At 34.1% G+C, this 14,683-nt stretch overlaps 1 protein-coding gene across 10 annotated transcripts in view; it reads left to right on the top strand.

Moving 5' to 3' along the window:
- Positions 1–10,420, top strand: part of LOC138325752 (DNA-binding protein RFX2-like) — a 39,081-nt gene extending 28,661 nt beyond the window's left edge. For 4 of the 10 annotated variants that reach the window (XM_069271620.1, XM_069271617.1, XM_069271619.1 and 1 more), the window contains exons 5-17: positions 1,448–1,471; positions 2,006–2,090; positions 2,577–2,738; positions 3,426–3,607; positions 3,844–3,960; positions 4,131–4,338; positions 4,647–4,738; positions 4,872–5,026; positions 6,402–6,499; positions 6,863–7,012; positions 7,340–7,548; positions 7,697–7,859; positions 9,240–10,420. In XM_069271620.1, the coding sequence (XP_069127721.1) occupies positions 1,448–1,471; positions 2,006–2,090; positions 2,577–2,738; positions 3,426–3,607; positions 3,844–3,960; positions 4,131–4,338; positions 4,647–4,738; positions 4,872–5,026; positions 6,402–6,499; positions 6,863–7,012; positions 7,340–7,548; positions 7,697–7,859; positions 9,240–9,614 (2,020 nt within the window). In that variant the 3' untranslated portion in view covers positions 9,615–10,420. The remainder of the gene's footprint in view (positions 1–1,447; positions 1,472–2,005; positions 2,091–2,576; positions 2,739–3,425; positions 3,608–3,843; positions 3,961–4,130; positions 4,339–4,646; positions 4,739–4,871; positions 5,027–6,401; positions 6,500–6,862; positions 7,013–7,339; positions 7,549–7,696; positions 7,860–9,239) is intronic. The other 6 variants (XM_069271622.1, XM_069271621.1, XM_069271618.1 and 3 more) reach the window with 4 other exon arrangements.
- The last annotated feature ends 4,263 nt before the right edge of the window (positions 10,421–14,683 follow it).

Raw genomic sequence — 14,683 nt, 5'->3', positions numbered from 1 at the left:
CCCCGATTAGCATGGCGCCGCGTCGTGCCCTTTTTACCTGACGCCATGCCCCTTTGACCTAACGCCGTGCCCTGTTTGTCCCCAGTACACTTCTACTAAATTACCAAATACCAGGTAGTGGCTTGATAATTAAGTAAACAAAAGAAGTGTGACCACTCCCTGACCCCCTGACCAACACCCCAGTGGCCCTAATTAGCAGCCTTGGACTATTTCCACCTTGGCTTGTGGTGTCACTTTCAGGTCTGTGTATTACGTAAGCTGAAGTCAAGCAGCCGATCGGCAGCCTAGAAAACAATCAGCTGGCCTTTCAATAAGTTTTATGACTACAGCTAGTGAGCACTACTTCAAAAACAAATACTGCTTGCAACTGTAAATGATTTACTCACGTTTTTAATGTTTAATAGGCCTATCTATATCGGATGGATGTCACAAGATTTGCAATCGTAATGGCCGCCATTTTGGGTGTATTGTAATAGTAGATACGGAGGTATTGAATTTCAGGATTTTACTAATATTCACGTTTTAAAAAATGAAAACGGTATTATTTTTTTAGAATTTCGGTGTGAATTTATTTTTAGAAAAGATATCTTAATAATAATAAAATTATTAATAGCAAAGAGTAATTAAAATAAATCAAATTAAAAAGAAATCAACTTAAATTGAAATATTTTGCATACTACTCTAACACTTATCTGTATTTTCTTAATTTAGTGCTTGTAAATGTAGAACATTATTTTAATTAATTGTCCATTATTATGAAGCATGTTATCTTATTCAAATCAATACAGTATTTTTAATATTTAAATAAAGATATATATTAAAATAAAGGTAATTGGATTGAAATAAAGAAATACATTTTGAATTTTACCATTCTTTTAATTAATATAAATGAAATTTAGATCTTTCTTGTGAATCAATTATAGTCATGATCATATGATCTGCAGATTACAATTTTCAAAATCATTTTTTTCACTCAGAATAATTAAATAGATGTCCTGATATTACTTAGCAACTCAGAGAGTTTAAAGCTTTTAAATGATATTAAGTTGAACCAGAATTAAAATAAACAACAAGACAGTTTTAAAGATTTCCCCATGTATTGGAAGTTGTCAATATAACCTTTGTGCCCCTCTGATGGTTATTTATCGCGGTCAAGGTGCCCTTTTCAAAACCCAGCACCATGCCCTTTTTTTTCCTGTGGGAAACACTAATAAGAGTTGTTCATGTATTGCAAAGAAACGTAAGAGTAAAAAGTTGTAGGCAGGTTTAAAAGGAAAATTCAAATAATAAAACGAAATTGGTGACAATGTTAATGGTCACTTGGTGTAGTGAAAAAGTGTATTTAATCATTTTTTGACTACTTTAATAATAACCGAAAAAAAGCCTGGTAAACGAAAGGGAAATTCAAAAGTAAAGCTTTAAGATTGGTATGTTTACTTTTCTACAGAGTACAAATGATAAACAGGCCATGGTAAACATATTATTGATTTGCTTCAGTTTTGTTGAGGTTTTGTTTGTACTTTGATGCCATTTGTTTTCAAGTCTTGATTTTCACACCTTAGTCTTTTCAAGATCTTGCGCAAGAACAAGTCTTTATTTAGATGTTAGTGATACATAACAGCTGTAGCACATGTTTTTGCTTGCATGAAGTGTTGAGTTTTTACCTTGTTTGTTTTCTTTAAAATAAGATCACTGAATCTTTTGATATGAATTTGGGTCTTTGAAATTTATGAATTATTTGTTTGAATATATAATTTTAATTCTAGAATAATTATAATTTTCACACTTTGAAGAAAATGCTTTCTTTTGAAAATGTGAAGAGTGAATATAAGATGTTGTTAATCATTTCAAAATCAAATTAAAATCATAAATATGAGATAATTTTAATCTCTTTAGTTAAAAAAGGAGATATATGTCAAGATTTAGTTCAAAATTTTACTGAGCTTTGAAACTACAAACTTTCTTAGGAGTCTTTGTAGTATAAGAACCAATTTCTTTTCTACAGGCAAACGACGTACCAGACAGATTATGGCCAGACGATGTATACACCAGTTTCTGGTACATACTACCAGACCTCTGGTGGGGCACAGGTAGGTCTATCTCGTCCGCCCCTTCAGCCAGGGATTCCTCCTTACCGGAACAATAAATTATCCTACGACAACATCAGTATTTTTTTTGCATGAACAACTTCTGTAAATATTTTATATCTTTGTTAAAGTGTCTGCTTTGTGTGGTGTCCTATTTGCATGTTTGTATTTAAATATGGACCCTATCTCTAACCATTTTGGCAATACTTAATAGACATCCTTTATATGAAGAAAAAAAAACTAAATCAATCCCCTTTCTTGTGTAATTTCAATCTTGCTTTCTCTGTGCTCATTCTGATTCTCTCCAATTGTTTAGCCAAATATTACAAATATCGATACAGATTTTTGTCTGGTTTAAAAACTGTTCAAAACTGTATGGTCTTTGTTGTATTTCTCATGGCTTTGTCAGTTTGTGACATGGTGAGTTCTGGGTTGGGAGAAGTAGAGCTATGTGTTAGATTTGAATGCATGTTCCCGCTGTTGTGTCAGGTGGCTGCGACAGGACTAGCCCAGGTGGGTACTGTACAAACTGTTCAGGGCCAGATACTACAGCATCAGAGTGGCACCTACCTCATACAAGGGGGAACCATGGATGGAGAGGGCACGCCCTTGACTCACACGACTCGGGCCTCACCTGCTACTGTAAGTGCTGTACGTGGTTTACTCCTCACTGCTTCTGAGCGAAGTAGTTTTTTTGCATGTAACAAATGTAGTAAAATATCATGAATTTTCTCACCATCTAAAATTCTGAAGAAAAAAAATCTGGAGTTTCCTTTCTTGGTATTTTCAGGTAATTCTAGTCAAATTCATAAAAATTGGAAATTTTAATGTTGAATTTAAGATTTTAGATAGAAATTCATGTATTTTACTGCCAAATAACTTTTGAATATAAATATTGCAATCTAAGAGGTTCAAACAACAATTATTCATACCAGTTATGAGGAGTGCGAGTAGATTTTAAAGTTTTCATCTTTTCCTTATCATAACGCGTAGTATTTTAATAAAAGAAAAAAACTGTTTCCAAATAACAATTTGGCTATATACATTATATATAATGTGTGCATTCATATTAAACAAATCATCACTTAACCACTAACATTAAATTCATCTTTCAAAATTTTCATTTCTGGGAACCTCTTCCTTTGCAATATAGATAGACTTTATATACATTTTTTTCACTTTGAAATAGTTTGGAAATATTTTTTTTTTTAAATCTAAAAATAAGTGATTCTGAAATTTTCATTCATTTGTTTACAATATTTTCATAGTTCAATAAGAAAACTGCATGCGTTTGGTTGAAGATTATAAGAAATTCATTGTTCTATTTTTCCTTTGTAGGTTCAGTGGCTGATTGACAATTATGAGACAGCTGAAGGTGTTAGTTTACCAAGAAGTACATTATATAATCATTATTTAAGGCATTGTCAGGAACAAAATCTCGACCCCATGAACCCAGCCTCATTTGGGAAGCTCATTCGCTCTGTATTCTTAGGACTTAGAACAAGAAGATTGGGAACAAGGTTGGTGTTTGTTTGAATCTCTATCATCATATATACTTTTATAACATGTTTGTTAGTCTGCTCCTAATTTCAGTATTTTCAATTTTCAACTAAATGTATAGTGCTTGTATACAGCATAATAGTTTAAATCAGTTTAAATAAATGACTCAATGCCACTAGACTTTGTGATTTGTTTTGAACTTTCTTCATTATTAGAGATTGTTGTATTGCTCAAAAATTTATTTTCTTTATTTTAGGGGTAATTCGAAATACCATTACTATGGTATTCGTATCAAAGCCAATTCTCCACTGAACCAGTTTACAGACGACCAAACCATGGCCATGAGACAGCAACCAATGTATCAGGGCAAAAAGTAAGTCAATCATTTATAGAGTATTTATTTTAGGCAGATAGAATTTTGCAGGTTTCCTAAAATTTATATTCAATAAGAAATGCTTGTGTAGATTTTAACAAATGCAAGTAACAAAAATTGACATCTGGAGACATCCACGAGATTTGTATTTAATGATGAATCTGTTTCAGATTTAAGATGGAGGATGGTGTAGAGGGAGGTCACCATGCTCCCCCTGATGCAGCTACTGCCCAGCAACAACAACACCAACAGTTCCTAGGGGACGCCTCAGGAGCCCTGCCTAACTTTGGAGACATTGACACCTCGTCGCCTTTACCAGAGGGGGTCACTGTCGATCATGTACATGCATTTGATAAGATGTATACAGAGCATGCAGAGGTATGATGAATTATCTATACTAAACTATCAATAAATCAGTGTTAACAATGAGTGGAAGATCAGATGGTAAACATTAACTAGAGGTGTGAAGCTTCCTCTTTTTAGATTATATCCTTTGATTGAACAATACCATGTCTAGAAATTTCCTCCCTTTAGTGATCAGTCACATCTCTGACTAAGAAACTCACATTTTAAGTCATATATATTAAAAATGTTATGTATAAATTTTGTAAATGACAGAATAACATTTTAATGTTTAGCTATTAATAACTATGATTATTTGACATTATTCTTTGTTCTTTCTACAGGCTATCGTTGATGTTGTAGTTAATCTACAATTTTCCCTAATAGAAGCTCTGTGGCAAGGTTTCTGGCGGAATCAACCTGCAGACCAATTAACGTAAGTAATCTCCTGCTTATATTCTTTCTACGAGTGTTCATCCATTAAAATACCTTTTCTAAGACCTATTAACTTAAATGTATTACTTCATGGATGTTTTCTTACATTGATAACCTTTGCCTCTCATTTACAGAGCCGACAATGACTATGAAAAGCGTCTGCCAAAAGAAAAGTTATATGCAGTTAGTAAATATGGACCTGTACAAGAGTATGTCCGAAGGGCTGACTACGCATTCTACCAAGCTTTAGTTGAAGTGCTTATTCCCGATGTGCTTAGACCTATACCAAGTAAGTTCAAATTTTATAGATCCTGTGTAAGCCCTCTCCTACCTAGACATATAACATATGAACATAATATTTGATAGAAAAGAAAAGACAGCAGTGTAAGGGAGATAACTCCTTTATAGAGATTGTAAATGAGGAATTGAGCAGTTGAACCTATAGAAATTTTGTTTGTCATTAGATGGATTATGCTAAGTGCGTGTACATTGTCTACAAGTTTGGCAATTTATTTTTAGCCCACCATCATTAGATGGTGGGCTATTCAAATCGCTTTTTGTCCATGGTCCGTCGTCCGTCCGTCCGTCCTTCCGTCTGTTAACATTTCTTGTTACCGCTATGTCTCGGAAAGGGCTGAAGGGATCTTTCTCAAATTTCATATGTAGGTTCCCCTAGGGCCCTAGTTGTGCATATTGCATTTAAGGACCGATCGGTTAACAAGATGGCCGCCAGGCCGCCATCTTGGATTTTGATAGTTAAAGTTTGTTACCGCTATTTCTCAGAAAGTACTGAAGGGATCTCTCTCAAATTTCACATGAAGGTTCCCCTAGGGCCCTAGTAGTGCATATTGCATTTTAGGACGGATCGGTTTACAAGATGGCCGCCAGGCCGCCATCTTGGATTTTGGTAGTTAAAGTTTGTTACCGCTATTTCTCAGAAAGTACTGAAGGGATCTCTCTCAAATTTCACATGTAGGTTGCCCTAGGACCCTAGTTGTGCATATTGCATTTTGTAACGGATCGGTTAACAAGATAGCCGCCAGGCCGCCATCTTGGATTTTGGTAGTTAAAGTTTGTTACCACTATTTCTCAGACAGTACTGAAGGGATCTCTCTTAATTTCACATGTGGATTCCCCTAGGGCCCTAGTTGTGCATATTGCATTTTGGGACGGATCGGTCAACAAGATGGCCATCAGGCCGCCATCTTGGATTATGATAGTGTAAGTTTGTTAACGCTATTTCTCAGAAAGTACTAAAGTGATCTGTCTCAAATTTTATATGTAGGTTCTCCTAGGACCTGCATATTGCATTTTGGGACCGATCGGTCAACAAGATGGCCAACAGGTTTTTGACAATTGAAGTTTGTTAGTGTTATATATCTCAGAAAGTACTGAAAAGATCTTTCTCAAATTTCATATGTAGTAATATGTAGTAAAAATTTGAAAGCAGAGAAAAGATCCCTCTTTCTACTGTCAGACGTAGATCATTCTTTGGTGGGCGCCAAGATCCCTCTGGGATCTCTTGTTAAGTACGAATTTGATTGTGAAGATAACTTAGTTATTAAAGTTATTAATGGGATTTTGGAAACACTGTATACTAGAATTGATGATTTAATTTTGTCAGCACATTATATAACTGTTATACTGATTTCTCTGGTTTATAGGTTCACTTACACAAGCTATTAGAAATTTTGCAAAGAGTTTAGAAAATTGGCTGAAAGGAGCTATGGTGGGAGTCCCAGAAGATATGCTCAAGTGCAAGGTATTGTTTTATCAATTTAGATATTATAGACATAAAGGTAAAAGGGAATAATTAAAAATACTTTCAGCAATGGACGGAGTTCACAAATTTCTATATTTAATGAAGCTTTAGTGTACCAATGTCATGCACAAATCTTTAATGAGGGAAAACTTTCTCAGTTGATAATGAAAAACACTTTGTACAAGTATTTAGAGTTATGATACCAAACACAAACTTATGAAAACTATTTACTATAGATTTTATTCATAGTAATGGAAACCATTGTAAATTTCAAATCTAAATTGTTTCATGAGGTAAAAAACCACAACACCTTTATTACTCCAATGTAACATTTGTATTTTGATATCATAATTGATTTGTCAGGTTGGTGCTGTGAGTGCGTTTGCTCAGACATTACGTAGATACACGTCCCTAAATCATCTTGCTCAGGCAGCACGTGCAGTGCTCCAGAACACTTCACAAATCAACCAGATGCTCACAGATCTCAATAGGGTAGACTTCGCCAATGTGCAGGTAAGAAATCCATATTTAATTCTGAAACATTTATACTTATCTAGTCCTAGTTATATGGAAGATTTGTGTATGTTTATGAATACACATCAGACATACATATATAACAATAGAGTTTATTTGATTGTTAAGTTGCAAGGCCATGACTATTGTATTACTTTTGCATTCTAAATTTTTGCATTTAGATCAGTTTCTAAAAAAAATTAGCTTAATGTTGACCCAAATTGGAACTAGACGGCTAACATAGTAAGACATTAGAACATAATAAGCAAAAAGCAGTACAGGAAAGACAGTCATTATGTGAATCTTGAAATCTTGTTTTGTAAACAGGAGCAGGCATCGTGGGTTTGTCAGTGTGACGACAGTGTGGTGCAGCAACTTCAGGAAGACTTTAAGAAAACACTTGAGTGTCAGAATTCTCTGGAAGATTGGGCCCAGTGGCTAGAGGAGGTTGTCAACCAAGTCTTAAAACCACACGAAGGCAGCGACAACTTTCCAAAGGCAGCCAGACAGTTCTTATTGAAATGGTCATTCTATAGGTATGTAATTTTGAAGTTGTAAAAGCATATTTGCTGAGATAAAAGATTTAATTGGATGAACTTTGAATTAGCATAGGTAGAGTTTTAGGAATTATGGTTTTCACTTCCAACACACACACAATGTTTACTTATTTTATTTTCATTTCAGCTCAATGGTGATAAGAGATTTGACTTTAAGAAGTGCTGCCAGTTTTGGTTCTTTCCATCTCATCCGACTTCTGTATGACGAGTATATGTTTTACCTGGTGGAACACAAAGTAGCAACAGCGACAGGAGAGACTCCCATAGCTGTTATGGGCGAAGTAAGACAGGTAGGGTGTAGTGCTACTGGGAATGGGGTAATAGGTACGATTAACATTCTAGGGTGTAGTGCTACCGGGAATAGAGTAATAGGTACGATTACCAGTCTAGGGTGTAGTGCTACTTGGAATGAGGAATCGGGTGCGATAACCAGTTTATGTTGTAGTTCTGTTGGGAATGGGGTAATAGGTACGATTACCATTCTAGGGTGTATTGCTACCAGAAATGGGGTAATAGGTACGATTACCATTCTAGAGTATAGTGCTACTGAGAATGGAGTAATAGGTACGATTACCAGTCTAGGGTGTAGTGCCACTGGGAATGGGGTATCAGGTACGATTACCAGTCTATGTGTAGTACTACTGGGAATGGGGTATCGGTTACGATAACCTCTGTTGGATGTAGAGCTGTTGGGAATGGGGTATCAGGTACAATTACAATTCTAGGGTGTAGTGCTGTTGGGAATGAGGTGTCAGGTACGATTACCAGTCTAGGGTGTAGTGCTGCTGGGAATGGGGTATTGGGTACAATTACCATTCTAGGGTGTAGTGCTGTTGGGAATGAGGTATCAGGTACGATTACCAATCTAGGATGTAATGCTGCTGGGAATGAGGTATCAGGTAGGATTACCAGTCTTGGGTGTAGTGCTGCTGGGAATTGGGTATCAGGTACTATTACCATTCTAGGGTGTAGTGCTGTTGGGAATGGGGTATCCAGTACAATTACCATTCTGGGGTGTAGTGCTACTAGGAATGGGGTAATAGGTACAATTACCATTCTAGGGTGTAGTGCTGTTGGGAATGGGGTACCAGGTACGATTACCAATCTAGGATGTAGTGCTGCTGGGAATGAGGTATCCGGTAGAATAACCTGCCTTAGCACTGTCTTTCAGGTAGGCCTGTGTTCATTATAAATAATTTACTAAGTGAAGCTTAATTAGCAGAGCGTAGAAAAACGTAAGACAGGCAATCCAGTCTAGGATGTAGTGAAAGTGGAAATGTTTCTTGTCGAGTGGGGTTGAAATCGGGTAACATCTGTGGTGCTTGTAAGACTATGTCATATTTGGGTTGGAATAGTGGAATAAAGGTTAGTGTGCAGTTAAGTTTCACATATTTTGCTGGCAAGTAGAAAATCACGAAAATTATTTGCTAAAGATAAAATCAATTGTAGGGTTTTTAGATCTATCCATTTTGGCTATAAAATATAAAATTAAATTGCTGCAAAATAGTAGATTTGAAAAATATGAAACCGAAGTAACTGTGAAAATGAGTCTGTTTACTGTTGATGTTTCTTATTTTGTTAATGATTTCTGAAGTAATATGTAAACATAATTTTGTAAAGTACGCTTTTTAGATTTGTGTAATAATTGTTGGTTTTAACTTGTTTTCCAGTTCATAGACCTGAGTAGTGCTGTTATGCTGAGTTCCCTTGAATCTGAAAAGCCGCTCCCTGTGATCAAAACACCAGTCAGTAGTAGTGTTACAAACACAGCTACAGCTCTTATGAACAAATCCAGTATGGAAACCTCAAGTGCCAACACAACTACACTCATGGTTCTCAATTCAGGGAACACGCCAGGTCAGGGTGTTAACGGAAACATTATAGTGACAGCCGCTCCAGGAACAAACCCCTCCACTGTTACAGTGAGAACCGCAGCAGGAACTCCCATACAGGGTGCTAAGACAATTGTGGTGATGCCAGTGTCCAACTCCTTAGGCTCCGGAGATTCACATACACAGAACGTGAAGCGGTTAAAAGTGGAATAGTCAAGTGTGATAGTAAATTTAGGATGTTTTTATCAAAGAATCCTGGAGTGTTCATAGGAAAACTTTCTTGACGAGAAAAATGAGTAATGTTGTGTCAAACAGAATTAGATGACATTTCCCCTCCTATCACAAATCACGATGTTGCTGAGTGTTTTTCATACATTTACATTCTTTGACATTTTGTTCTTTAATGAATTTGACTTAGTGTAAATATTTGCAAGTGTCTATTCCCTCCTAAATTAATCTGTATAAATGGCTTATGTACATAGTTGTAAAAAATGTTTAATTTAAGAGTTTTAAAATTACTTTTATAATTTGTACATGATTTGTTCCCTGTAAACTTGCTTTCTCCTAGGTCTCTTTGTTCCATTGTCTCCTAAATCACCTGTTAAGGCCTGCGTGTTTTTATATTGTTTGTTATATTTCCAACATAATAGGATTTTATCTTGGGTTTTATTTGTTATTCAGGTCAACAAGTAGTATACCTTTTCCTTTTCTCACCTTACATTTAGAATATATCTATACTTTTTCTCTTGATGGCCAAGGTAGAATCCTTAATTTGCTTGCTGTTTAAATGTTTATTGCTTATAGTCGCAGTTAGTAAAAATCAATATCTTTTCTTGTACAAATATAAATCTATCCAAAGGTTTAGATAACACTTATCTGTTGGTTGGTATTTACATTTGTCTTGTTATTCTGAGAGTCATCTAGAACTTGTCAACACAGTCCCTGTTATATCTGTTCTATGCATGAAGTCTGTTCATAGTTTGAAAATGAAATACGAAAATGAATTTGAAACTTTTGTTTTCAAATATTTTTATTTGTTGTTAATTAACAAAATATTCTTAAGTTCTTTCTTATTATATTTTACTTTATGTTTATTTCTTACTTTTTATCTTTCTTCACAAAGTCTTTATTCCCTAACCATAGACATGTATTGCATATTACTAACCCTAAATTACGTTAAAACAACCCATCTTATATTCACGGCACTCTAATCATTTACTCCAGTCGCGGATATCTTTTTTTTCCTCCTCTTCTAGCGAAATACAATCATTCACTTCCCGCTTTCCTATCCGTTTTACTGACACTTTTAATAGTCCCCACAACGCACCACTCTAAAAGTAAAACTACTTGTCCATCTTGATTATGCACCACAGCCACCATCGTGACTTCACACCTTCGCGGTTGTTGCTTTGCCTCACCCATTCCGCACGCACTAGACAACACTTGGTGTGAAGCACACTACCCGCCGCAGGTATCATCAGAGTCCAGCTATGTTTGTTTCCATCGTACCTCACTTTTCAGATTTATCTCACCACGTTCTAGGAAGTGTCGTTAAAATCACACGCCCATCTTTTTGCCATACTTAGTGACTCGGCCCAGTTGACCGTGCATCAGAAAGCCACAATAACTGCAACAGCCTAACGTGTTCTTTCGCATTAGCTCTAGCGTTGGCGTTTCGACTGTCGACACTCGTATTAAGGCGAGTTCTGTATAATAACGTTGAACGCCCAAACATATGGAAATTAAATTTCTTTATATGTTTGAGATTTACTGATCTTATTTCATGGATAGTTATTTATGACTCTGTACACGTTTCGTCAATCCCAATCTCATTTCAATAGATGTGTCCCACTCTTATTTTGTTGTTTGACGCCGGTAAAACAATCGATCGTTTTGCATAAGTTTAACAAGTATCTGTCTTGACTATTGCACAGTAGTCTTTCAAACACTTTACCGATTGTGATCGTAAGTTATTATTTGACTAATCATTGCACATGGCGGGGTAATTAAAATCGATTTACGTAAATATTAATAATAATTTACACAGATCAATACCAATTTTAAAACACATAGATTCTCATTTACCTCAGGTGATACTATGTGATAATTAAACCAGAGACATAGATAATTTAATAACTATCTAAATCTCTGATTAAACTAACGATATGTATTTGAATTATAATTAAAACATAATAGAAAGTAATGTCTAGAAAAAATATTTTCATTTAGATTGTCAACAATTACTTCATTGAAATTCAGTTTAAGATTTAAGTAAGCACACACCATTAACTTAATTTAATGAAAAAAATATGTCTATGCTCTAGAAATAAATGGTATAGTCATTATATGTCCCTAATTTATCAATCTTTAAAAAATATTTGTAAATTATTGGTTTTGATTAGATACGCATGCATTAAAATATGATATGATTAAGATTCTAATGATCGACAAAACTAATTGATCAAATATAGTAATTTGCAAATTTATCTTAACCAAAATATATCAAACTGGTTTTTTCCCCACACGTACATGTACATACTCAGCATGCTATGTTATGTTTCTTATGTTTTTTTATATAAATGTAATGTATATGTCATGTCAAGGTTATGTTGATGTCCACATGTATTTGTAAATGTGTTAAATGCAAAAAATTGAACAAAAAAAATAAAAATATATATATATATAATATACATTTATATATACATGTATATTGCATTTTTCATAAAATTTCAATTTTGAAACAAAAATACAGTACATATATTATGTACCGTCAGCTAGGATACAGAGTTTCTGTTCTTGATCGTCATGATCATAGAAGAAACCTGGTCCACCTCAGAATTAAGACCACCTCGCTATTAAGACCACTTTTACTCGGACCACTGGGTGGTTTTAATAGATAGGTTTTAATGTAAATACTGTTATACATATTCTCAACACATGTTATATAATGTTTCTGACGTCCCTTGCTCATACACATTTTCATTTACAGCGGTTCGGAGCGGTAGGGAGCTGGGTTTTCGAGAAAAATATTTCAAAGATTAAAGGATAGATAACCACCCCATATATACATCTACATCTCTTCGTATCTGTAGCAGTGTGCAGCCAAGCGTGAAGGTGTGATACATATTGATCATGACCACATCAAGTTTCTTTATTAGTTCTCTTTGACAAATACATTGTATAGAGAAACATAATATATAGATATCAATTTCAAAAATTTGACAAGTAGAAAATATGTACATATAAGGAAGGACAAATCATAAATTCTTTTTGGAAAATATCAAAACAATAAGCAGTGATCTAGAGTTGGCTGTTCTATTGTTTAGAGGATTAAGTGTCATTTTATAACGAAATCTTATCGTTTGGTTGTTTATGCAAATTAAATGAAAAAATTCGGAGGTGTTTAAAATATAAATGAAATTGTAATACATGTACGTACTATTCTGTACTAGGCAAATGTACTTATATAATTTGTAACACAATGTTTTTTTTCAGAGTAGATTATCATGTCAAAGTAAAATTGCTGAGTGAATCTGCTATAAATATATATTGAAACCACTGAAGCTTATAATTTTCGTTACTGTAAAGGAAATTTTAGAAATATCAACCCATTTCAAATGATTCGACTGAACTAATCAAGTCTTCCCATCTTCTCCTCCCGGTAGGAGTATGTTATTTTTTCATTACGTTGTACAGATCAATATGAAATATTTAATGTAAGTAGGAAACAAATTTGACATATTTCAGAGTCAGCCTAATTCAGGTATTCTCTGATAGCAGATACTAAAACCGTGATATTCCACAAAATTAGTACTAATCTGATAGATTTGTATCAATTTCATCAAAACAGTAAAAAGTAAGCGTGTCACTATCCTTCATTAATTCATTATACTACAATTATGTTTTTCTTGAACCAAGCCTTATAAGAACAGTTTTTTCTACCAATATTCATATTTCAAAGTAAATTATCATGTTCAAGCCTTATGAAAACAGTTTTGGAACCAATAGTCAAATTTCAAAGTAAATTATCATGTCAAAGTAAAATTTCTGAGTGAATTTGCGATCCGAATTTTGGACCTATCCTTGCTCCAAATTTTGCTGAACAACTTTCCATAATGTTTAAATAAGAAGATATTTACAAATTGTAGTTAGAAAAGGACACTGATGACAATATCTGTCATTTAGGTAACTCGTTGCCGTTACCGTTTGATAGAATATATGTTGTAATGTACTACAAACTTGATAGACATAGAGAAAAAATATTAACATGTTTTGACAAAAAACATCCTTCGTGCCATTTACATGTCGTTTAGTTAATTAACTTAGGTTATTCTAGTTGAATCTTTAGTTAATATATATACATAACATGTACTTTGAAACTTGATAATAGCAAGTATACCGGTAAACAGCTGATAGCTGACAGAGATTTTTTTTTTCTCTCTTTCCCCTCTTTTCCCCTCCTGAATTCCTCCCTGATATGTTGCCTGAAATGTAGTATTCGTGAAGTTATGAAGCATGAAAGTCATCCTTTATGACAATATACGTTAGTTATAAATTTTGTTACATACGTCTGAGAACCATTAAATTTTGTACTTATAGATTTAGTATGGTGTTCTTAAAACTTGTCCTATGATACATTTTTGTTAAAAAGGAATCCTTGATGTCATTTCATATTAGTCATTAAAGGTCAAATACGTCATACGGTACATCGCTTAAACAAGTATATGAAATTTTTAAAATAATATTAACCAGTAAGTTTTTTCTTGATATCTGAAGAATGCCTGTTTATTTTTTAACAAAAAAAAAATCAATTTAAATTTGACATTACAAGTCACCATAATGCTGAAACTTTTCTTTATATAAACTTGACAACATAAATACTTCCTCTTTGATTGAAGGTTCTGCAACTGAAATGCATTATGTGTATTTAGAATAACTGGACCTGTACAAAATGTGAGAAAATAAATCAATGTGGTAAATTATTACGACCAAATAAAAAACAATTATTTGTATTAGTTTTTCAGCCTTAGTTTAAGTCCTGTTTTCTTTGGATCGTTTTCCAATTTGCAGTTATACTGATAATATAACCATTGACTTATCAATCTTTAACACTCGAATCAACTCCTATCATCCAGAAGTTTTACCGCAGCAGTACTTTCAGTACTTTGATTCTGAAGTACTTCAGAATTTTTTATGGAAAGTTATTGAAATATTTTCCTGTTGTACATATTCTCCTTTTGGAGTTTAATTTTATCAAACTAGTAAAGTTTACATGTATGACT

Source organism: Argopecten irradians, chromosome 6 (genome assembly GCF_041381155.1).
Source record: "Argopecten irradians isolate NY chromosome 6, Ai_NY, whole genome shotgun sequence".
Lineage (NCBI taxonomy): Eukaryota > Metazoa > Mollusca > Bivalvia > Pectinida > Pectinidae > Argopecten > Argopecten irradians.
This window is presented reverse-complemented; position numbering and strand designations above follow the sequence as displayed.